Below are 25,559 nucleotides of genomic sequence, written 5' to 3'. Positions count from 1 at the left end.
GGTATGGGTTTACCTGTGCGACAGGCAGCCTCACGTTCACCCCACACTCCTCCCAACCCCTAACCTGGCCCTTTCCTGTCTTGGCCGGGAGGAATTACTGGTCACACCTATGTGGCAGCCCCATTGCATTAAGAATCCACTTTTAGTTTTTACGTTAACATTTCCTTTATCAACTAGCCTTTCTTTTGCAGTGGGCGTATTTTGTTCATAATTCATCAGGATGGATGCAACAGGGAAAAATAAACTAAGCAGCTTGCTTGATCATGATCCCCCTCAGAATTCACACTTATCCTTCGCTAAAGCACTGCCTTTGGCGTCAATAACGTTTGCAGGATGCTCTGTAGCTCTCCATTCTGATTAGAAGAATGTCCTCTGATGTAGGGGAATAGTGTCTCAGGAGATCTAAGTGAATGGCGTCAGCTGCTGAGAGAGGAATTTATGGCTACATTCCATGACCATCTCCAAATAAGCTAAATTGCAAAAGAGACGAGAGTGGTACAGCAATGAACACGAGCATTATCAAGTGTAACATCCTGAAGCAGAAAGAGACATCGTTATTCAAGAAATCCAAAAATAAAATTCATCCAGATAACACCAGCCTGATGTCACCTAAACTCCAAAATAAGTAGCGCCAGGATTTTTCAAAGGCTACTTTAGGAGGAAATTTGAGCGCAAAGGCATTCGGACTTTGACATTCATTTACAGTCTGCATTCTATTCAGATGCAGGCACAACTAAAGCTGTAGAAGATTGAATGCAATGGTATTTCAGAAAAAAAAAGCAAAGGAATAATATTACTTCTCCTTTGCATTGCATCCATTTTTCAGAAGTTATTTTGGACTCAATAGAAGCAAATTGGATATATTATGTATAGTGATTGGATTTAAAGGGACAGCTATAAACCATATCTTTGTCACATCATGGTGACGTTGTTACATTTTACAGCAGTTTGGGGTGCAGGGGATAAGTTCACTAGGTTTATCTGACCTCACCAAAGGAGCAGCACAATGAAAGCTTGTGATTTCAAATCAACCTGTTGGACTATAACCTGGTTTTCTGATTTTGTCCACCCCAGTTCAACACTGGCATCTCCACACCAGGCTTATCCTGGACATGGAGAGATTTTCTTTAGAGGAGAGATGGTGCAGGTTGGGCCTGTATTCATAGAAGAATGAAAGGTGACCTCATTGAAGCATACAAGGTTGTTTGGGGATTCCGCATTTCATGTTTCCCCTTGCAGAAGAGTCTAGGATCAGATGGTATAATCTCAAAATAAGGGATCACCCAATTAGCACTGAGAAGAATAAGAGTTGCTTCTCTCAGAGGGGAGTGACTCTTTACTGCAGAGGGCTGTTGAGGCTGGTTCATTAAGTGTATTCAAGGCTGAGGTAGACAGGTTTTTAATCAGTAAAGAAATCAACCGATATGGGAAAAAGTAGGAAAGTGGAGTTGAGGATTATCAGATCAGCCATGATTCTATTGAATGGCACAGAAGATTCGATGGGCTGAATGGTATATTTCTTCTCCCATGTATTATGAAAAGGGGCAAAAAGAAGGATTTCTCCTACCAAAGTACCATTGGACCATGTATCCACAATCTAGGCTTTGTTGGGTAAAATCTCTTGGGTACAATAGTGCAGAGCCCAATATTTTTATTGAAATATTTCAAGTTGTTTCTCAGGAGTGTCTCTTACCTACTCCATGTATAACTGATCAACTGTGGTCAGATAAAGCACAGGAGCACCTGCGCAATGTTGATTCCAAACCAAAGGATTCTTGTGAGCATTGGCAGTGTCTCTACCCCTTTGAACCCTACCTGGGTTCAAATCTGATCTGCTCCAGAGTTGAGTCATAAAATGTCTGAACAAGCTGATTAAAACAAAATCTTTGAATTCTGTTGACTTCTTCATTTCTGAATTGTATAGCTGAAGCAATAACAGAGTGGGAGCTGCATAGCAACGAAATTAAAAGTGCAGGTTTATGGCAAAATAGGCCAAACAGTGCTATTTTCAGGTAGGAAGTATTTCGGAAACAGAATAATACCAGAGGGAACAGAGAAAGAAACCAACCGATAGAAAACAAATACTTTGAAGCCTAATGTGAAAACTGAGAAACAGAAAGGACTCCACTTCCCTTCATAACACATTGAGCACCACACACTAACAACCATAATGTCTCACAACCTAATCCATTGAAATCTGTGGCCAATATCTTGAGAAATCCATTGCAAATTCACCCATTAAGTTGGTTTAAGTTTACAAGAATAATTTTTGCTTTTTAACTGATTATTTAAGCAGCAAATCCGAATATAGTCATGAGGAACTTCAAATTTGATCACTCACTAGATTGTCAAGTCATTCATTCAGAAAATACTCACAAAGATAACATTTTTTGCAGCTACCATGATTTGAGTGCCATCAGATGACCACGTGCAGCATTTTAACAGCACCTCCACCTCTTCCTCATCATCATCGCCATCAGCAGCATCTGGTTTCTGGAATTGCTCACGTACGTCAAAGCTCTTCCACTGATTAGCCGAGGAGGTGTCCCATAGCTGCAAAAACATAAAGCAGTGTTGCTATGGCAGCTGTAAAACAACAGCAGTTGATTTCAGAACACACACCAATTTCCAAAGACTTTTTGAATGACTGAAACTGATAGACTTGGATGATCTACACCTGAAGAAGCCCTACTGAGATTCTGAAACTGTTTGTTACCAGGCAGAAGCAGAATCTATAGGAAGGATCCCAGCATTTCGAGACCCAATGATGGCGAAGGGAAGAGGAAAAGCAGGAGTGGTGATAAGACCATGCCCGTACCCAAACTATAATACACGGCTGGACGTGCCTTTTGTGCCATTAGGTCTGAAGTTGCTAAATCAGCTTCAATGGCCATCTTCAGATTTACAGGATACAATCATTCTTGCCTGAGGAATAGCTAATAATATTACCTGGATTAATGATCTTCTTTAGTGAATTGTTACTATCCTTGGGTTCCATCTTATTTCTGTTCCTCCATGTAAATTCATAAACCCATGCATTTCCCATTTATCTTCTCACATAAAAAAAACTGCTTCCTCTGCATTCATTCTCTAGTGGTACACTATGAACACAACCACGTCTGGTCCATCTGTTCCTTGCCTGCCTTCAGTTTCTAACCAACATCTTTCATCCTGTGCTTTGTACACTTATAGCACTTTATTCCATATCATCATGGTCACATCTTTTTTCTTCAAGCCTCACTAATTTGCCCACTTAGTATGTGCAGATTCATTTCCCTGAGAATCCACATCCCCTGAAGTTTCCACCAATAGTCCAAAGGCTTCTTCCAATACTTTCTTTGTCCCCTCCTCAGGGAAATGCTCCATCTTTCATTTTCTGTGTCCGTGACAGAAAACTGGCATAAAAAAGGCTAGCAAAGCAGGGAATTGGAAGGATTTGTAGCTCAGCCTGGAGAAACGGCCAAAAAAGCCAGCTAACATGTTATGAGCAATGAGTCTGGTCTACTTGCCTAGATAAGTGTAGCTCAAAAAACAGTCAAGAAGTTGGTTGTCGTCTAGGACAAAGTAGCCCACTTGACTGGCACTACCTCAACTACCTTCTCTATGCTCACTCCCTATATCACTGACAGTAGGACAGCGGTGTGTACCACTTACAGGATGTACTGCAACAACTCACTAAAGCTTTCTTCAACTGAACCTTTCAATCCCAAAGTCTTCACCAACTGGAAAGGCAAGGCCAAGAGATACTTGGACTTCATGGGTTAAAATATGAAGAGAGATTACACAAATTATGCCTGTTTCTCTCTAGAATTTAGAAGGTTAAGGGGTGATCTGATGGAAGCCTTCAAAATATTAACAGGAAAAGACAGGCTGGATAAAAATAACTCTTTGCACTGGTTGGAGGTTCCAGAGTTAGTGGGCATAGTGTGCGAATTAAGGCCAGACCATTCAGGAGAGATGTTAGGAAGCACTTCTAAACACGAAGGGGTAGATGCTTAGAACTCTTTTTCCACAAATGGCACTGGATGTAGGACCAGTTGTTAATTTTAAATCTAAGATTGGTAAACTTTTGTTAAGCAAAGGTATTAAGGGATATAGGCCAAAAGGCAGGTATATGGAGTTAGGCGACAGCTCAATCATGATCTCACTGAATGATGGAACAGGCTTGAGGGGCTGAATGGCCGACTCCTGTTCCTATCTTTTTGGGAATACCTCCATCAGTACGTTTCCCTGAACGTCTCACACCACCCTGACATGGTAGTATATCATTATTCCTTGACTGTTACTGGGTCATATTCCTGGAATTTCAAATGTAGAAATACTGTAGGTGTACACAGAATTGAAGGAATGCAATGGTTCAAGAAGGTACCTCCCCACCACTTGCTCAAGAACAATTAGGAATAAGCAACAAATGCTGGTCTTGCCAGCAACATCCATATCCTTTGACAGAATAAATAACGTACTTGTAAACTATGAAGGCACAGACAAAAGTCCAAGGACAGTGGGAAGTGGAACAACACTTAGAAGTGAAAGCAGATGGGCACAAGGTTTCAGGAATGGGAGGTGCAGAACACAGTTTTAAAATGAAACAAGAAACTGGCCCATATAAGGGGAAAAATACTTCAATAAACCTTTGTTACAGCACCACCTAGTGAAACTACGTGGGAAGTCAAGCTCTGAAATGCAGCAGCACCAATGAATGTTGGGAGAATTATGTGTTAAATTTAATGCCAAGAATGCACACAGTTAAGTCAATCCTGGGTGTTACGTTTAGGAATGAAGGAGTTGGTGAAGTAAACACAAAGTGCATTTAAGGTGCAATCTTCAGCATCATTGTTATTTGTATGTTAACACCTTCACTGGAAGCCCTGGAATTTCATAACACAGCTTTATAATTACTGAGGAAAGATGCTGTTTAATGATATCGGTGCTCATTTTTTTCCTTCATAGTAATCATAGCAAAGCATAATCATATTTCAAATCTGAAATCAGCATATCCGTATTCCATTGAGACTTATGGATAAAGATGAAAGCACATAAAACTTTTTAAGTGGTTCACTTGCATTTTAAATGGAACACTACACACAGTTATTTCAAAGGTTGTAACTGAAAGAGTGGAACACTTTCCCAATGAAGTCTGCAAATGCACAGTCTAAAATGCAGCTTTGATTATTGAAGCACCCAAGTTGGTACATGCCTTCACTGTCCCATCATTGGAGCAACTTGCCAAATATTGGTCATCAGGTGAAAACCTGCAATGGTTAACATAATCTGTGTGGCCAAACAAAGTGTTCCTACAGTTTGTTCCTTTCAGATCCCATGTCTGTGAAATACAGAAAAGAAGTAACATGATTAGATTGAAAGTGAATAAAAATATAGTTTTTTATTGTGGTACTGCATTAAAATAATTTCATCATTTATTCTTTTTCTCATCTGAAATAGCTAACAGCAAGAATTTGAAAACTCAGGCTGAACTTCATAAAAACTACTACACAATACATTGCTTTTACTAAAATAACATTTGAGACATAAATGTAACACGCTTTAAAAATTCACAAGGCAAATCTGCGATCAGCCAGAACATGCTCAGCAACTAGTGAAACAAGTTCCCTCATCAAAAACTAAAAATTAACTGTAAAAAAATGCATGCAATACTGCTAGGAACTAAATTTGCCTTACATTTCCTGTAGATTCTGTGAGAGACTACAACTGCATTGCATGATGGTAAGAATCCAGCCATTTCACCACCAAAAATAAGTTGCAATGTCCAACTGCATGACTCATTAACATGCATCAGATCACAAAGAGTGAAGCAGTTTTACCTGGTGATGTTAATTCAATGAGATACTAATGTAATAACAGAAATGATGCATTTTAAACATGCAATTCTAAAATTCTTATGGGAATGGTTATGACTAAAGGTTACAAAACATTTAACTAACCAGACGCCTACAAAAGAGGGTCAATATATTCTGCAGATCAATTAGTAGATAAATAAATACATGCTTATAATAAAGTGATAGTAAAATCATTTATCATGGCATGCCAGCTATCAATAGGCTAGGATTAGTTAAGTATATTGAAGCTTTCATGTTAGGGAAAAGTTATCAGATATATGTCAGTGAATAGAGCACAAGCTTAATGTCAACAAGATACTTGGTTACTTATGAAAAGTATTATCTCACTATGAGCACAAAGTGTTACAGACGAAAGGATTCAGTCAAGTTACACCATAGCACAGAACAATCTGTAATGCATTGCACTTTAAGTAAACATTATTACAAAACAGTATATCATCGCATTTACTATAAGCAAAGTCACAAGATCTGAATTAACATTTACAACAACTAAAAATCTTCAAATAAAACAAACTAAACTCAAAAGACAACTTACTCACTTTCAAATAGGTATCATTAGAGCAGGTTGCCAACAGAATCTTATTTGGTGAATGTGAAAAACAACAATAGTTGACTTGTTCACTATGTTCATGGTACGTATGATACAACTCCCCAGTTAATAAATTCCAAACCTAAGGAGAAAGAAGTTACATTAGCTGTAAGGTGGAGAAAGCAAACCCATTAATGGAGGATTATTAAGTAAGATATTTCCACAGAACACACTGCAAATTGCTTATAGACATGAAAACGCAACTTAGAAAACAAATCACTCACTTCTGCTGCTGGTGTCATACCTTAACTTTTGTATCTGAGGAACATGTGGCGACAAACTTGTCATCTGGTGAAAATGCACAACATAGAACTTCATCATCGTGTCCCGTGAGTTCCAAAAGTTTCTCGCCAGTTTCACTTTTAAAAACCTACATCATAATTTGAAGAGAGAATTTTGAAACACAAGATGTAATTTTTTGCACATCGCAGAACCACTTATTTTAAATTTAATTGACTCAAATATTCTTAAACACTTTCCTAGAACCATACTCAGACAATATGGATCCTGCACGGAGCAAGGTATTAAATAGTGTACTGTAGAAAGGGAATATTATCATGCAGGAAAAGTGTGATGCAAGGCAAGTAAGTTATATATATTTATAAATTAAAATAATTTATTTTAAGAGTTTGCATTTAAAGCTAGTGGCATGTGGATTTTGGTCTGTGGGGATTTTATGATTAGTGTGGTTTAGGTCACACATAACTATAAATGTAGTTTCATTCAACACTAACTTCAAGAGATAGTACCAACCAAACAAAACAAAATAATTTACAAAAACAGAAATTACTGGAAAAACTCAGCAGGTGTGGCAGAGAAAGCAGAATTAATGTTTCAGGTCCAGTGACCCTTCTTCAGAACTAAACAATATGTAGCGTGATGTTTAGTAAAATTGAGTTATTGAAGAATAGCAGAATAATATTCTGCTTCTTATACTTTCCAGTACAGTACCAGGATAATGTAAAAATAGATAACACAATTTTATAGGCTGTTATTTACCTGCAAAGTTTTATCTGCTCCACAAGAAGCTATCTTCAACCCATCATGAGAAAAACAGGCGTGAAAAACAGCATCACTGTGAGGTCGAACAACAAGGCGAGACAAGTTCTGCAAGGCTTTCTTGTTCCTGTTATTTAACAGCATTTATTAACTTATAGCCAAGAACTGACTTAAACATGTTGTTCTAACCATTTCTAAACAGTAAAAAGTTCTAAATAACTGATTTGGTTAGACAGACTAAACTCTCAGATGAAGAGATAAGTGATTCGGCATTCATAGGAAAATAGGAAGGAAAATAGGATGGCAAAGAACAACAACTGAGGGACAGTTCCAAAACAAAAACACAATTATATAAATGCTGGAAATACTCAGCATGTCATCTAGCACTATTGGAGAAGGCGGGAGAGTGAGAAAGAGAGAGAAATATGTTAAGATACTTTGATTAGAACTGCAAGTTCTAGCAATGGGCAGTTAATGCTGGCTAGCCAACGACGCCCACATCCCACAAAAAAATGGATAAAATACATAATTTATACATGTAGTGCAAAAAAGAAAAGAGTCAGCTGTTATTTTGGCCAGTATGAATATGGAGAAAACCTAAGGTGTTCATCTTACTAATGTTAAGAAGAGAATCTCCAACAGTTGTTGGGTCAAATTAATTTGCTTTGTGAAAAAGATTCATGATATTATTATTTGGAAACCTAAATTCTAAAGTGGATAGCGCCAAGAATTGTCTTAGGTTTCATTTGTATTTCTGTGGTGAGTATGTTTGTAAGTGGAGGAATAATCTTAGTTCCATTTTTGAGTTCTGTAAGTGGTGATAAATTGACTGAAAATGTGTTTAAATTGTACATAATTGGGACTTTTAACCACAGCTTATGAAGACTTCCACTGTTTTCTCTGCCTATTGACGTGCCATGGCAAGAAGATCGAATAACACTTTGCAAACAGCTTTGTCAGTTTTCCAGGAGTTTGATCAGCTTTATGATCCTTCTTCAGTTATGTTCCATGAGAATGAGCCTCTTTCTTTTTCAGAGATTCTAACTAGGAGACACAACAATGGGGGTGAATTTGACAACATGTAACTATTCGGTGCAGTTCATCGTTCCGCGAAGAAAGTCCTGTTGTCCTTGCCTCGTCTGCCCTTCGTCAAGATTCTTGCAATACATATCCAGATGTGAGTGAGGAGAATACTTCACCTACTCGTATGGAGATGTCAGTTTACGTGCCCAACAATGTTACTATAGAAGCACTCATGTGGCCATTCAAGATGAGATGAACTTTCACAACCCAAGAACATGAAACTCTGCATAGACAGGAAAATTCTTCAGCAACTCTAAAGCATAAGAACAACAGACATTCTTTAAAATGAGAGGTTAGAGAGCTCATCTTTTCCCAGCCTCCCAGACAGTCAAAGTTTGCAGCAGTTCCTCTCATCTCATCCGTTTGTCCAGAAGATTTGCAGCATCTTCAGATGCAGTTTTGACGGTCTTGACTGCAAATCTTCCTGCACAGTCAGAAATCTCTGAAGAGGTTTTCATTGATCCTTCACAGTTCTTGCATGAGATTTTTGAGGAAGTGAATCTGTACTCTGCTGTCTTCATCCTAAGCTTGAAAATACTGCACAAGAATCTCAAGTTGCCATTGTCCTGCTATTGTAGGTAATGGTAATATTCTTCAGCTTCCCTTTGATGGTACAACTTCACCGTTCAATAGTTGTGCACTGTCAAATTCTCATGTCAACAGAGGGCATCGTGAAAGAGAAAGCTAATTGGCATCCAGTCAAATGGAAATGGTATCCTCTGAATGAGTATCAACCCCTCTTCATCCCAATGTGACCATCTCGTTGGCTGCTGGTGCTTTCGGTGCTATCAACTTCGGGCTGCTAACGCTATTCTTTTTCTTTCATAGAATCCCTACAGCGTGGAGGCAGGCCAGTCAGCCCATTGAGTCCACGCCAACCTTCCGAAGAGCATCCCACCCAGATCCATCCTCCTGCCCTATCCCCGTAACACCACATTTCCAATGGCCAATTCACCTAGCCTCCACATCTTGGGACTATGTGAGGAAACTGGAGCACCCTGAGGAAACTCACCCAAGACGTGAGGAGAACGTGCAAACTCCACACAGACAGTCGCCCCAGGTTGGAATAAAACCCCAGGTCCCCTGGCGCTGTGAGGCAGCAGTGCCAACTACTGAGCCCCTACTTTCAGCTGCTGAAAGTACAATTCCAAGCCATCTTTCAGGCTATCCTCTCTGCCATTTTGAATGGCCAAACAGTGAGATCTCCTGAGCACTTGAATCTGTAAACAAGGAACTCTGGGAGGAGGTGGTGCAAGAAGTACATTCAGTCAAAGGGGTCAGAGATAGTAGGAACTGCAGATGCTGGAGAATCCGAGACAACAAGGTGCAGAGCTGGATGAACACAGCAGGCCAAGCAGCATCACAGGAGCAGAAAGGCTGACATTTCGGGCCTAGGCAAAAGTGGATAGGAATGGAACAAGATATGGAAAATGGGTCTAGAGGAGTTATAAATGGTGAAGGCAAATTCATCATCACATAAAACAATAAAAACAAGAAAAATAAATATCGAATCAATAACTCAGAACCCCAGAGTTTGGAGTCAAAGCTTTTGAAGATCTGATTCACAAAAGAAAAGGTTGAGACACACTGGGGTGAGTTGTGATGGGATAGGGAGGCCAGGGCTGAATTTATTGGCTTGACATGAATCTTGGGCACCAGGTCAAGAAGTGTTGGGAACCCCCAATTTTTCTATAGGGGTGGCACAATGGAATTAAGTGCCACCCCTCAAACTAGCCACTGTTGGGTCTTCCCTGAAACTGAGAAATCTGGGGGAGGAAATCTCACCCACCGAGAGCTGGTTGGTCAAATGCCATCAGCTCCTTGGTGCCAGCCGCAATGCTAAGAGTGCTGCCAATCGCTGGTAGCACACCCACGAGCGGCCCATGGTTAAAGAGGGACCCCAAACCAAAGATGAGTGACGATGGTAAACAGAGGACGGGGTTTCGGAAGAGGGGAGGAATTGGGTTCAAAGGCAAGGGCAGTGGGACAGCTTTCAGCACAGTCCTGCTAATCCCAATGCTGAGGCCTGACTCTGTGGGCAGCTTACTGAGCTGCTGTAGGAAGGGGCAGAAAAGCTGTGCAGCTCCCAAACTAACTGCTGCATCACCACAAAATTGTGGCGGGCTCGCTAATGAACCTAATTGACACGCTGCTGTTGGTGAGCAGAATCCCTGCATTCGACTCTTCCTGCCCCAAATTTAATTGGCAATAGATTTTCTGGTGACAGGAGTCTAATGGCCAATTCTTCCCATTATCCACAATCACACCATCTCTAAGGGGCTAAACAATTTGGCTTCAAAGGGGAAAGGGCCACGTTTGAAAAGCAGACTTCGAGATGAGAACTCAAAGAGATTAGACAGGGAAAAGCCATGATCAATTTGGAGAAGAGTATTATGGAGAAGAGAAGCTATCTGTGGCCATCAGGAAGGCATAGTGGGAAGAGAGATTTAGTGTTGGAAAGCACAAAACCAGTAGTAGTTTAGGACGTACTGCAATTCGAGAATCTGATGAAAAAATCAGTGAAGAAGTCAAGCATTGACCTGGTGGTTCCAATTGACAGGTGAGACAAAGGCAGGATGGAAGGGTTTCCGAGATTATCACAAATGATGAGAACAGGACTTAACTAGCAAGGGAGTGGGGAGGAGGTTATACACAAGGATCTTAGATACGAGATAAGTTAGGACTTAGGCATTTGTAGATGGAATTTAAAATCAATAGCACAGAGGAATTACATGAACAAGACATCCAAAGATGTGCAAGTTAGGTGGATTTGCCATGCTAAATTGTCCATAGCGTTCAGGGATGTGTAGGTTAGGTGCATTAGCCACAGGAAATGCAGGATTACGGGGATGGATCTGGGTGGGATGCTCTTTGGAGGGTCGGTGTGGACTGGTTGGGTTGAATGGCCTGTTTCCACACTGTGGGGATTCTATAATGATAAGACTGAATAAGGGAAAGGAGGAAAATGGGGAAGCTAAAGTGTGATTTTAGGAAAGCTGAAGAGTTGTGAGGGGTGGTGGACGATATCAGGAAGAAAATAGAAGGAGATCAAGGTAACCAACTGGATAGTCTCAGCACTTAAGTTAAAGTGAAAGTTGGAGTTACAGTGAAAGCTTTAAATTATTAAAGTCAGTGTTAATTCCAGGAAGCTGTGAAAGTTTCAGTTAAAAAGATACGGTTCCCTAAGTTGTGCAAACTTCACTGGAACAGTGTGGAAATCCAAATATAGAAGACTCAGAATAGGAATGCAGCACAGAATTAAGTTGCAATCACCAGGGATTTCATGGTCACATGTGTGGATTAACAATAATGATCATGTTATACACATCCATACATATATAGACATAAAAATTGCAACTCAGAAATCAGGCCATTTCCCTCATCCAGTCTGTGTTGGTGTTTAACCTCCACATATTCGGTAAAATCTCACGTTTACTCTTTTCCCAAATCCTTTTCTTCAATCACCTATCTACTCTGTTCTTAAATGCTGATCTGGTCCCTGTTTCAACTACTAACAATTTGCTATGCTCTAAGGAGCATATTGCTTCCCTTCAATCAAAGGAAAAAAAAAAACTTGTGGTTTCAAACCATTTATTCCAACATTACTTTGGTTCAAATCATGTAATTTATTGTGGAAGGCTTCCTTCAGGCATTATAAGGAGTGGATGAAAGGGTGAAGTAGTTCTGCCTTAGCAATTTCAGATCTCAACTTTAATTATCTTAAAGTAAATTAATTTACTTGAATTACATTGATTTACTTTAAAGACTTATAAGACTCATAATTGTAACATCTAAAATAAATAGAATACAAGAATAACAGAAGCAGTAAACAGAATATCAACATTTCAATCTGTAAAATAAAACATCACTTTCATCTCTTGTGTGGAGATATTGAGAGTTTCAGATAGGTCAGGAAACTGCATGTACTTACATGCTGAACAGGTTTTTCTATGAACATAGATAAGATTATCTGACGTTCTGTTCAAGTGGGAAAACAAGTGATGCAAATACCTTTTGCTACAACACTAATTTACAGTTATTCTCATTAGGAAGACAGGAATAACTCAAGATGGATAGATATCAATATTAGATAAATAAACCAGGATGGAATTGAAGTTTCGAGTATATAGGCCATATAAGAGCAGAAAACATGGAAATTAAGTTCTGAATGCAACTGAGTTCAATTTCTGTTAGAATATAGGTAATAAACTAATAATATTTGGTGGTACAGAAGTAGTTATTTGTATAGTTGGAACAATGGCACAACAAAGACAAAATTAAGGATATCAATGATTATATTTACTCAATTAAGCTTCAGTTTACATTATACCATCTTTGCATACTAACATCCAATCCAGGTATACAGCCCCTTTTTTGGCTCGTTCCACAGCCTGCAGTTTTGCCTGCCGATACACTTCAGAGAAATCAGGCTGACAAAGGCCCAATTGCACAATATCTGGAAAGGGTTTCTGCACAAGAAGATGGCCTTTCAAAGACAAGAATTCTTGAAAATTTTCCCGCACTGTACTGTTCTGTAAAGGAAACGGGATATCAATTTTTACCTTTTTAAAATTTATATTAAAAAAAATAAAACATCATGATTTCTGAAATGAAGAAGTGTTAAAATGCACTGCATTGTAAACCTTAAATCTCAAATCAAGAAGAAAATAGCAATTACATATCAAAATATGGTCATCTTATTGGTTTGAATTTTGCAATAGAAACAACAGTAAAACTGTCAGCATTCACCAGCACATTTTTTTACTTTCCTTCTCAGTTGTTTGCAGGAGTCTCTCATTTTCAATTACAAGTTTTTTAAACCCTTTCTCCTTCTTGGTTTGCACCCCTTCAGTTACCTCCTTCACTATGTTCATTTGCTGTCCAACATTGTCGCCTTGTACAGTCTGATAGTTAACTTTAAAAATACAGGACAAGAATTTAGCATCCCAGAATTTAGCAAATTCTTCAATTCTGAAGAAGGCTCGCTGATCCCAAAATATTTACTTTGATTTCTCTCTGTAGATGCTGCCAGACCTGCTGAGATTTTCCAGCAATTTCAGTTTTATCCAGAAATTTAATTTTTTATTGTCTATGATCAGGAATAAATTGGCTGTGTTTGCAAACATGTCAGTTTTTGCTGAAATCATTACAATTGGAAAAAAATGGTGACTGTTAATGTTTAAAATATATAATGTTTCAAGCAAAGAACATGAAGAGAAATTTAAGACTTTTTAAATAATTGAAAAGTTAACAGAAAAACATTTCCAATGAAAGAAACATCTCTATCTTATTCATTCAACCTTAAGTGACACTGGCAGACCCTAGTGACTACATTTAACTATTTTTCCTCATCTTTCTACTTTGTACCCAAGATTTTTCACCGAGGTACTTTGTACCTAATATTTTTTATGTATGTATCTTGTACCTAAGAAAGCACCAGGAAGGCGACATTGTACACTTTTCACTGTACTCCTGTATCCCTATACTTCAGTACGTGACAATAAAATCAAATTCTAATTCCAGTTTTAATTCTAAATTGCAGCCGTCGTTTCTACCTGATTTCATTGATGTTACCCAAAGCAATCTACTCCTATGCAAAGAGGAATAGCCTATGAACAAAAATAGCCACATTTCTCAGCACCAATCAAATATAGACAAAGAATTATTTTCATATCTTTCTTTTCAACATATTGCAAGCAGTTATATTCTCTGCCTTAGATTCAATTATTGTTGGTATCAGGCTGTAATGATGTTCCCTTGGTAACCCTGATTCGTAGCAGCATCTGACCAGTATCTACACCCAATTATATTACACAGAGGTAAAATGGAATACAGATGTCTCTTCGTATGTTTGTCAATGGCAAGACAACTGAAAAAGTAAACTCAAAACATTGATCGTCTGATCTAATTATCATTTCAAACACAGGAAGACCATCCGGCTATATGCACAACCATTACATATATAAGTGAAAGTAATTCGTAAAAATAGGATTCACTTGTACGAAAAGTAAATACAGATATCTTGGACATTACAATCTAATAAATAACTTAAATCTCACCACTGTGTAATGTAGTATTCAATTTCAAGCCAAAGTATTTTACATCCATAGTGCTATTAGGGATGTAGTTCCAGAGTTTTGAGTCAATGCCAATGAAGGAATGATATATATCTGGATCAGGTGTATAGCATAGGGGGAAATTTGCAGGTTACAGAGTCATAAAATCATACAGCATGGAAACAGACCCTTCAGTCCAACCAGTCCACGCCGACCATATTCCCAAACTAAAATACCTGCTGCATTTAGCCCAGTTCCCTCCAAACCTTTCCTATTCATGAACTTATCCAAATGTCTTTTAAATGTTGTAACTATACCCATATCCACCACTTTCTCCAACGGTTCATTCCACACACGAACCACTCTCTTTGCAAAAAAGTTGCCCCTCATGTCATTTTAAATCTTTCTCCTCTCACCTTAAAAATATACGCCTAGTTTCAAATTCCCCCTCCCTAGGGAAAAGACCCTTGTCATTCATCTTAGCTTTGCCCCTTACGATTTTGTAAACCTCAATAAGGTCACCCTCAACCTCGTATGCTCCGGGGAAAGAAGTCCCAGCCTATCCAGTCTGCTTTTATATCTCAAACCATCCATTATTGTCCTTGTCCTTCCAGGTGCTTGAGCTTGTGGGTTTGAAAGGTATTGTCAAAGGAGCTTTCCCGAGTTGCTGCCTTTCCACGTTGTAGATGGTATACAATTCTGCCACTATGTGGTGATGGAGGAAGTGAATGTGAATCGTAAGCATACTTCTACTTATTGCAGTTTAACATATTCAGAACCATGATTCACATGATGAAATACTTAGCAGCCTAACATTACTTTGTCATTTTTTATCAAATATTCATATAATTACTGCACTATGTTTTGATATATATGTTTAATTTTATCACTGTACAAGGGCACATTTCATTATAACATAGCCCGAGGGGGTCTGTTCACTGATAAGAAATTTGTCAACTGTTCTCTCTCGTTACTGCACAACTGATACAAATATGTCAGACAATTTGGGAAATGGTAGATAAGTCTGACAAATCTAATTAGAAAAAGAGATTATTACAACAATTCCATATTTGTTATCAATATATTATACAACTTAATTTCTGTTGGGACCCAAGGCTTACTCTTCATTTGTGAGCAACGGAAATTCAAATGCATCATATCATCCTGAAGCAACTATAAATTTAACCACAATCTGTACCTTCAGGCAACTGTTGCGATTAGTATCCCTTGGTCGCTAGCCAGTTTTGAATTACTGGAGACATTTACTAACTGCAAGTCATATCAGCCATTTATTACAAAAAAATTGACTGATGTATTCTCCTTAAATCTCTCATCCAAATGTTTCCAAAGCAAATATTCCTGGCTCCTGTTCTTACACTCCTAGGCCTCAGCTGTTAACCTCTCACAACAGCAGAATCATTTCCACGAACTTCAGTAATAACTTGTAGAATCCTGTACATATCCTGATGCTGGGATTTATTTCCACTCCACACACAGACATAGCTCCATTCGGTGCACTTTTTTTTTTAACCAGAAAGGGCTCTGGGATCAAGATGCAAGTCACGCTTGAGGAAAGGAAAGATTAACAAGAGAACAGAAAATCACCATCTGCAGCAAATCTGCATCGTCTGACCACCATACACGCACAACTGGCCTCCAATTCTCAAAGCACCATTATTTTCAGGTCCATGTAAATTCTTTCATCTCTCTCTCCACAAAGGAGGGCAATGTGAGGTGCAGTCACCTCATAATAAACCCTCTGTCCCATATCTCCATGTGAAATGGTATTTATTACTGACAAGCATAGGGGCTGCTCTGAGAAGACTTACTCATTTTGCCATAACTCACGTAAATCAGTAGTACTTATGCTCAGGAACACAGTCAAGGACAGCAACCACAAGTAAAAGGGCCATTTTTTGCTAGGACCATTTCGTTAAGTATTTAAATAAAATAAAAGCTCAGGTTCCCAGTCAACATGTTATTTAAATGAAGTGCTAAATATGACACAAACAAGACTTTTCTTTTGTTATCCAGTTTAGTGTCAATTTAATGTCTCAATAAAATGACAGAATCCCTACAGTGCAAACAGAAGCTATCCAGCCCCGCAAGTCTGCACCAACCTCCAAGCAGCAACGCACCCAGACCTGAATCCCACATTTACCATGGCTAATCCACCTAGCTTGCATATCCCTGCACACTACGGGGCAATTTACCATGGCCTATGAGAGAAAACCCACTGAGGGAGCGCCCAGTAGAAACCCATGCAGACATGGAAAGAACGTGCAAAGTCCACACAGACAGTCGCCCAAACAGCAGTGCTAACCCATAAGGCACCGTGCTGCTCTGGTTTTGAACAGAGTTTCCAATGGATGCAGTTTAAAAACCAGAATGATAGGAGGATGTTCATCAAATTCAGTAGAAACTTTACGAGGCATTCTGACTTAGTGAATGCTTAATGTCTACAATTCTCTATGCAAACACACTGGAGACCAATATATCAATGCCCTTGTGCTACGAACAGCCTACAGTAAAAATGAGGAATGATTTTACAATGCACACATGTGCTTCAATTTTCAAGACTTCACACTGACATAAAGAAATGCAAAATATTCAATATGTGTAAATTCTATTCATCGGGAATGCAGCGACCAAACCTGGGACTGAAGACTCCATTTAAAGTTTTGGCTACCTGATGAGTCACGTTTGTATACAGAACTTCAAAATGCTTCACATATAATGGACCATATAGGTATGCAAATACAACAACCATTTTGTGTAATTCAAAAATCCCGCAAATATCAGTACGAATAGTAATCAGTTAATCAGGATCTTGTAGAAGTTTTAAGGAGGTATGCTTGCCAGGTTCTGTGCAATTTGAACCTCAGTATATGATATAACCATGACATTCCCAGTGTGGACAGCAACCTAGGAAGCACAACACTTTAATTGCACATGCTTCGCATTTTTTTAAGACAGCAATATAGCTGAGTACTACTGCTCACGTCGGTCAATTTAAGAACAACACTGATAATAGTTCTTCCAGGCTTGGAAAACAGCAGCAGCCTAGGCACATGAAGAATCAAAGCTAATGAAAACTGAACATTGCCTATAGAAATGAGCTTCACTGTGGCTGCGAGCGCTTTAGTTAATTAATTTCATCAGGCTGGAATTGAGCAGCGTGAAGTCCCAGTTCACAATTTTGAAACTACAAAAGTTTCACTGAATTTCCTGCTGTACACTTGGCTTCTGTACATTTCAGTGATGAAAGGGAAGATTGCAAAACTACTGAGATCTTAGGGACCCAATAACTCGATGTTTGAACCCATCCAGTTAGAATTTTGTTCCAGCTACAACACTTAGACAGACCTCATCATGTCTCAAATAACATGTAATTTGATAGTAACCACGGTAAACAATGCGTCCGATCCAACTACAGACTCTGGCATGGTAGACCACATCATTTTCCAGCAATGTATGCCCTCTACCATCCAGGTGGATGGCACTATCCTCCTTTAACTTGAGGGTCACTATGCCTCAGGTGAGGGGAGGGGTTGAGAAAGAGGGACCTTCATGATAACCTCACCTGTTACAGGAATTGAACCCGTGCTATTAGTGTCACTTGTTCAGTAGTAACATCAGCTAAGATCATGACACTTAGCATATCAAAGCTATTGAAACTAAAACAGAATAACAGATGCGACTGGGACTATGAATTACAAGGTGCATATTATTGCTGCAAATTAATTGGTGTCTTTCAGTGAAGTCATTTAACATGTTAAGCTTATTTTCCATCACTGCCAATATACAACTTGCTGCATGTCTTCATATACCTAATTCTAGATCCATATCATCATTGAAGTTGATCTGTCTCAGATTCATAGTCTGATTCGTCCACATCTGCCTTAATTTTAATCAGTCTTCCTTTAATTTGCCCCCTTGTCACCACATGTTGTCTCACCAATTTTATTTATTATAAAAATCATTTGAGTTATATGAATAGTGCGAACACCAGCAGGTCAACATCAGGTCTCTGAAAAGTCCGCTGGGTACTATTCCAACTTCCCTCATTTATTCTCACTCTTTTCTTTTGAATATTAGAAAATGTTTTATTCACTACAAGCTTACAGATGCACCTCATGTACTTGTGAAACTCCTTAAAATACTAAACAGAGTCTCTCTCATAGCAATGTTGATCCAAAAGGAGCCTTGATGTCTGTGCTATTGTTAGGTTTCTCACAGGTGTAATCTAATTGCATTTTTTTTCTCTGTAACCTTTAAAGTGTTTTTATTAAGAAACAACTTGCATTTATATCTTGTCTTCTATGCCCTCAAAACTTTCCAAAGCTCTTCACAGCCAGAGAAGTACTTTTGAAATCTTGTCACTACTGTAATGTTGGGAAATGCAGTGTTATGATTTCTATAGAGGCATTAAAATTTTGAATTTCTGCATGGTAAGTTGCAAGATTCCATGTTTTAAACATTTAGTGTAAACAATAGTTAAAAAACAATATTGGCTAAACACTATTTCCTTTCTGCATGCAAATTAAACTGTAGAAAGTGTATTCCCATTTGTATACTATCACCAATCACACTTTCCACAGAATTACACTCCTCTTACAAATAGTCCTCAGTTATGCCTAGCTTCCAAAGGGTTTCTGTATCCCTGTTTTACCAAGTAGTAACTGAGTGACTGTCTCCAGATACTTCTGTCAGTTTTAAGAGAGATTCTTTCAAGTCACTGTGAAACATACCTCTTTATCCAGTATGTGCCTATATTCCACAAAGTCATTTATCAGCTGGGCTGGGCCCATCAGTTCAGTTTTGGCCTTCATCCAATCCACTGAAAACATGAGGGAGTAGAGTTCCTGTGAAAAACATTTATAAAATTCAGTATGCTTATTTGTGATAAACGAGAAAGGTAAAATAGAATCCAAGCTCTAGAGACCAAAAGCATCATTAGTTCCCAAGAAGATAACCTATTAAGCACAAATTGCAAGTGAAAATATTTAGATTGACCAAAAAGAGCATGGAACTAGAATTTAAACTGCTGGTTGTATTTAAAACTGCTCAACCAAAATGCAAGAGATTAATTGATGCTGGGAAGTTAAACGGAGTGCCTTGCATATAGCACTCCACCTTTTGTGAGGTAGAACCGGAGTTTATTGACAGTTAGACAATCTCAAAATATCACAGACTTTTGTCAAAACATAGCATAGTCCACAGCACGCTAAACGTCAGTAGAAGGAATAAGTTAGATCACTATTTTTGCGACAGAATGAAACTTCGGGAAGGGAATAAAAGGACAATACCTCAATCAAATATCTAGATTACATTATATACAATTAAAGACCATGTAAAATTGCCCTAACAAAATGCATGATTTTAATATTCTAGTTAATGAGATTGACTTGCGAGTACACATCCGTCGAATAAGGTTTTTCAGCTTGTTCTATTTCAATAACTATCAGCATGATATTTTAATTGATTAATTTATAATTACTACAGTGCATTATGGAAAAACTAGAAGGGCTCATCTGCATTCATTACATTTTAATAGTTATAGGGAAAATTGAAACGTTCACATAAAAACAACTATAGATTTAACCTTTCTAGTGAAAAAATTATATTACTGAGGTCCTAACACCAAATTTATTAATCTATAAAATGAGAACATTTTAATATACCAGCTTATTTGAAATACCAACTCAATTTCTAACGCAAAATTTTCATGTAAAATTTATCTTTTGATGTGATGTTCATTACCATCTCTATTAGAAGCGTACAGATAGATTTTTCCATTAGGAAACTGAACTTAAAATGTCAATCATATAGAGAATTTCACTGTATTAAAGATGGCGGCGGAGGTTAAATTAGGTACCCTCTTATTTGGGTTGCTAGGAATAGGCAAGAATCACTTAACAAAACTTTATCATCTGATTGTGTCTCTACAGGAAAACATAGTCACTGACCATGACAATTGGAAGATTTCGATTCCAGTTATCAATAAGTACCTTCATGGCAAAGAACAACACTTCAGTACCTACAACCTTTATTTCAATTACAGATCCATACCAAAATATGCACTGGTGTGATCAAGTTCACATATTGTAGAACTTGTTGCTAATAAATAGTTATACATAAGTCTCAGATGTAATTGAACAGCATTCCAACTTCCTGTTTTAATAAAATGGTTGCCATCTTGTAAATGGACAACGACAAAGCAAACTAGCTGAAAACTTCTCTTTCATAAGAACATAAGAACTAGGAGCAGGTGTAGGTAATTCAGCCCCTCGAGCCTGCTCTGCCATTTAATGCAATCATGTCTGATCTCATCTCAGCCTCAACTCAACTTTTCTGCCCACTCCCCGTAATACTTAGACAGATTTTTAAAATATGCATTCAGTATCCCAGCGTTCACCATACTTGGGGTAGTGAATTCCACACATTCACGACTCTTTGACAGAAGTAATTCCTTCTCATCTGAATTTTAGATCTGCCATCCCAAAGCCTAAAACTATGACCTCTTGTTCTAGATTGCCCCATAACAGAAAACATCTACTCTACATTTACTTTGTCAATCCCTTTTAGCATCTTACATATCTCATTCAGATCTCCTCTCATCTGTGCTATATGACTCTAGATTCTAGGAAGGATTAGCATAAGACGCTTAATCTCTCTTCATAAATCAAGCCTTACATCTCTGGAATTAATCTAGTGAGCCTTCTCTGAACTGCCTCCAATGCAATTACATCCTTTCTCAAATAAGGAAACCAAAACTGTATGCAGTATTCCAGGAAGGCTAGGGAAGCCTTACTGCAGCTGCGCATTAAGGCTTCCCAAGCTGGTAAGACCACATCTGAAGAATTGAGAGTAGTTTTGGTCCCCTTATTTAAGCAAAGATACTTGTTTCACTGGACACAGTTCACAGAAAGTTCACTAGGTTGATCCCTGTTATGGAGGGATTGTCTTATGAGCAAAGATTAAACAGGTTGGGACTCTACTTATTGGAATTTAGAAGAATGAAAGGTGATCCCATTGAAACATACCGGATTCTTAAAGGGCTTCACAGGGTAAATGCTGAGAGGACGTTTCCACTCATGGGACAGTCTAGGGCCAGAAGGCATAGCTTCAGAATAAAGGGGCCCCAATTTAAGACAAAAGTAAGAAGGAATTTCTTCTCTCAGAGGGTTGAGAAACTTTGGAACTCCTTGCCACACGGATCTCTGGGTCAGAGTACTTGTGTATATTTAAGGCTGAGATAAATAGATTCTTGATCAGTAAGGGGATCAAAGTTTACAGGCAAAACACAGGAAAGTGGATGTGAGGAACACTGGATCATCCATGATCCTACTGAATGGTGTAGCAGGCTCACGAGGCTGAATTTTGTTTGATACAATTCCTGTGAAATGCCTTGGGATATGTCACTGTGTAAAGAGTTCTGCAAAACTGCAAAATGTTGTTTGGAGGTAATATATAGAATACCTCTGAAGAAACAGCAGATGGTACAAGTACAGAAAAACGAAATGGTATACAAAGTAATAACAATTGGTATTTTAAATTACATAAGCCATTTTACAGTAAGAATATCAATTCAATTCAGAGAGACCTCCATTATAAATGGAGCAAGTGGTCATTTGATAGCTTCCTCTACCAACCATTTCTAATCATGGTGGACTGTATAACTATTTTCTAAGGACTATATATTGTTACTTATGCAAGTCTCAAAATGGAACAAAAGTCGATTCTGACTTTTGTTTTAAAGCAGATTTCAAATCAAGGTAACGTAACGTCTGCACTAACCTTGTCCATATTCGCTTCAGCCATATGGGTTGGTAGAAAACTATACCAATACATACAATCCTCATCGGAAGGTGTTGGAAACTGTCCTTTATATGTCTTTTGATATTGCTGAACCATTTTTGCATGCAAGTCCTGAGAGAAAAGCAAATATGAACTGAAACTAACACAAATAATTTCAAAATATTGTAATAAATTGCAATAATGTCTGCAAATATATCAGCATCATAGCCACCTATTTTTCAGAGGTCTCTGCTTAAATTTACAAATAGGTGTTCTACAGCTGTGGGCCACAATTGCAATTGCAAATGCACCACACATGCTCCATCTTTTGCTTTCAGATACTGAACAATTTAACCACAGTACTTAACAGGTTCCAGATTATTTTTTTTTCAATTTTGTGCATCCAGATGGAGCAGGAACAGGGGAACATAAAACCAACTCCACAGCATCACCCTTGCTCACTTACAATCATCTCCAGGACCTACTTGCAATCAATGACCTGCAAGCGAGGCAACATTGAAGTGAGACTGAAACCAGTAATGCTCTGGACTCCAAGTTAGCTCCAGTGGGAGGCAGAACTTGACCACCACTTTTGCACCCATATCAGCCAGAGATCATAATTCATCGCCATTGTGGCCCTAACTGATCAAAAAGGAAACTGGAAATTCACAACACCAGGTAAAATTGCATATATAATATTCAAAGCAGGCTTATTATCTCATGTGATTCTGATATTACTGAACATATATTTACTAGAAGATATCCAAGTTTCAAAGTTATACTTCCACCAAGAAGCCAAAAATATAAAATGAAACTGCAAGAACATGATCAAGGGGAAAGATTACATGAAAACAAAACAAATCTACCGGAAGCTGATTGCGATACTGCTCAGTCAGGAAGTCCAACTGTAAATCATGCAGGTAATAATGAAACGATTTCCCATTGCGGTCACAGAACAATAAAGACTTGTTGACAAATACTTGTAAGATGTCTTCCACTTCTTCTGTTTCTAACGCCCAAAGAATACTCAGAACCTGTTCCGACATAAAAATTCACAGTCATATAGTATATGGAATTACCACAGGAACAACAAAAATCTGTACTTTACATTGTCTTTAATATAGTAAAACATTGCAAACCATGTCATATGGGCATTATCAAACAAAATACCAAACCAAGCTACTCAGAAAAATATTAGGCCAAGAGAATATCTCAAAAGAGACAGAAGTGGAGAACTTTAGGAAGGGAATTCCAGACCATGGGGCCTTGGCATTTGAAGGCTGCAGTTATTAGTGTAGCCATCAAGATCAGGAAAGTTAAGCACCTAGAATTGGAACAGAGCAGATGCCTCTGAATGCTGGAATAGAATAGAGAAGTACAGAGAGATCAGGAATTTGAAAAAAAATGAGAGTTTTAAAAATCAACAAGTTGCTTAACTGGGAGTTAATGTAGGTTGGTGAGCACAGAAGTGATGGGTGAATGGGATTTGTTGTTACTATTTTATTGGCTCCATATTTAGCAATTTTTGCGGCCTTGAGTTTGAAGAATTGGGGATACCTGGTTCAATGAGAGGACATGGTCAAGGCCCAAGGTTATCCAAAGTGCTAAAGAGTTGATCAACCCATTAGCAATGGCAAAGCTGATTCAGGTTCAAAGAATGGTCACTTTCAATATTGATGAATAGATCTGTATGCTTTTTTTTATTCATTCACAGGAGATAAGGTTCACTGGCTCGGTCAGCGCTGCTGCCCATCTCCCATTTCCCTTGAGAAGGAGGTGGTGAGCTGCTTTCTTGATCAACTACAGTAGGTACACCTATAGTGCTGTTAGGGAGGGCATTCAAGGATTTTTGACCCAGCACTGATGAAAAAAAGGTGACATATCACCAACTCACGATAGTCACCATGTATCTGCTGCTCTTAGCCTTCTAGATACTATTTCTTCTTGATTTGGAAGGTGCTGTGAAAGGAGCCTTGGTGAATTTCTGCAGTGCATTTTATAAATGATACACACTGCTGCTACTGTAAATTAGTGGTGGATTGGGTGAACATTTGTGGATGTGGTACGAATTAATCAGGCTGCTTTGATGCTCTCAGGCTTTTTGTAAGTTGGAACTGCACCCATCCAACCAAGTGAAGAGTATTCAATCACACTCCTGACTTATGCTTTATAGATGATGTATGGACTTTGGGGAGTCCAGTGGTGAATTACTTGTTGTAGAATTCAGAGTCTCTGACCTTCTCTTGTAGTGAGAGTATTTGTATGATTAGTTCAGTTCACTTCTTGGTATTTTTTAATATCAAAATATAACTTATTTATTCACTTTTTAGGTAATAACAATCCCCAGGTTGGTGATAGTGGGGGCGGGAATTCATCAATGGTAATGCCATTGAATGTCAAGGGGGTGATAGATCATGGAGGTGGTTATTACCTGGCACTTGTATGGCATGCATGTTATTTGTCACTTGTCAGTCTAAGCCTTCATACTGTCCAGATCTTGCAGCCTTTGAATGTAAGGGCTTATTAATTTGCTGAACATTGTGCAACAGTCAGTGAACATCAGCCCCTTCTGGTGACTGAATGGAGGGACGGTCACTTATGAAGCAACTCAAGATGGTTGGACCTAGAACATTACCCTGCAATGATGTCCTGAAATTGAAATGACTGACCTCCAACAAGGCACAACCATCATTTATGCTAGGTATCACTCCAACCAATCGATTTACCATTGACTCTTGCTTTGCTGTTGCTCCTTAACACCAGGCTCAGTCTAATGCAGCCTAAATGTCAAAGACAGTGACACTCACTTCATCTGATAGTAGGAACTGCAGATGCTGGAGAATCTGAGATAACAAGGTGTAGAGCTGGATGAACACAGCAGGCCAAGCAGCATCAGAGGAGCAGGAAGGCTGACATTTCGGGTCTAGACCCTTCTTCAGAAATGGGGGAGGGGAAGGGGGTTCTGAAATAAATAGGGAGAGAGGGGGAGGCGGATAGAAGATGAATAGAGGAGAAGATAGGTGGAGAGGAAACAGACAGGTCAAAGAGGCGGGGATGGAGCCAGTAAAGGTGAGTGTAGGTGGGGAGTTAGGGTGGGCATAGGACAGGTCAAGGGGGCGGGATGAGGTTAGTAGGTAGGAAATGGGGGTGCGGCTTGAGGTGGGAGGAGGGGAT

At 38.7% G+C, this 25,559-nt stretch overlaps 1 protein-coding gene across 2 annotated transcripts in view; it reads right to left on the bottom strand.

Annotated features, from left to right (window-relative positions):
- Nucleotides 1-25,559, bottom strand: part of apaf1 (apoptotic peptidase activating factor 1) — a 172,377-nt gene that overhangs the window by 107,066 nt on the left and 39,752 nt on the right. For both annotated transcript variants that reach the window (XM_048610315.1, XM_048610316.1), the window contains exons 8-16: nucleotides 23,252-23,419; nucleotides 22,386-22,517; nucleotides 19,337-19,450; nucleotides 12,877-13,061; nucleotides 7,447-7,573; nucleotides 6,692-6,817; nucleotides 6,398-6,529; nucleotides 5,198-5,323; nucleotides 2,377-2,553 (exon numbers count right to left, since the gene is read on the bottom strand). In XM_048610315.1, the coding sequence (XP_048466272.1) occupies nucleotides 2,377-2,553; nucleotides 5,198-5,323; nucleotides 6,398-6,529; nucleotides 6,692-6,817; nucleotides 7,447-7,573; nucleotides 12,877-13,061; nucleotides 19,337-19,450; nucleotides 22,386-22,517; nucleotides 23,252-23,419 (1,287 nt within the window). The remainder of the gene's footprint in view (nucleotides 1-2,376; nucleotides 2,554-5,197; nucleotides 5,324-6,397; nucleotides 6,530-6,691; nucleotides 6,818-7,446; nucleotides 7,574-12,876; nucleotides 13,062-19,336; nucleotides 19,451-22,385; nucleotides 22,518-23,251; nucleotides 23,420-25,559) is intronic.

Source organism: Rhincodon typus, chromosome 22 (assembly GCF_021869965.1).
Source record: "Rhincodon typus isolate 14 chromosome 22, sRhiTyp1.1, whole genome shotgun sequence".
Classification (NCBI taxonomy): Eukaryota; Metazoa; Chordata; class Chondrichthyes; order Orectolobiformes; family Rhincodontidae; genus Rhincodon; species Rhincodon typus.
The sequence above is the reverse complement of the archived record's forward strand: the minus strand, read 5'-3'. Positions and strand labels throughout refer to the sequence as shown.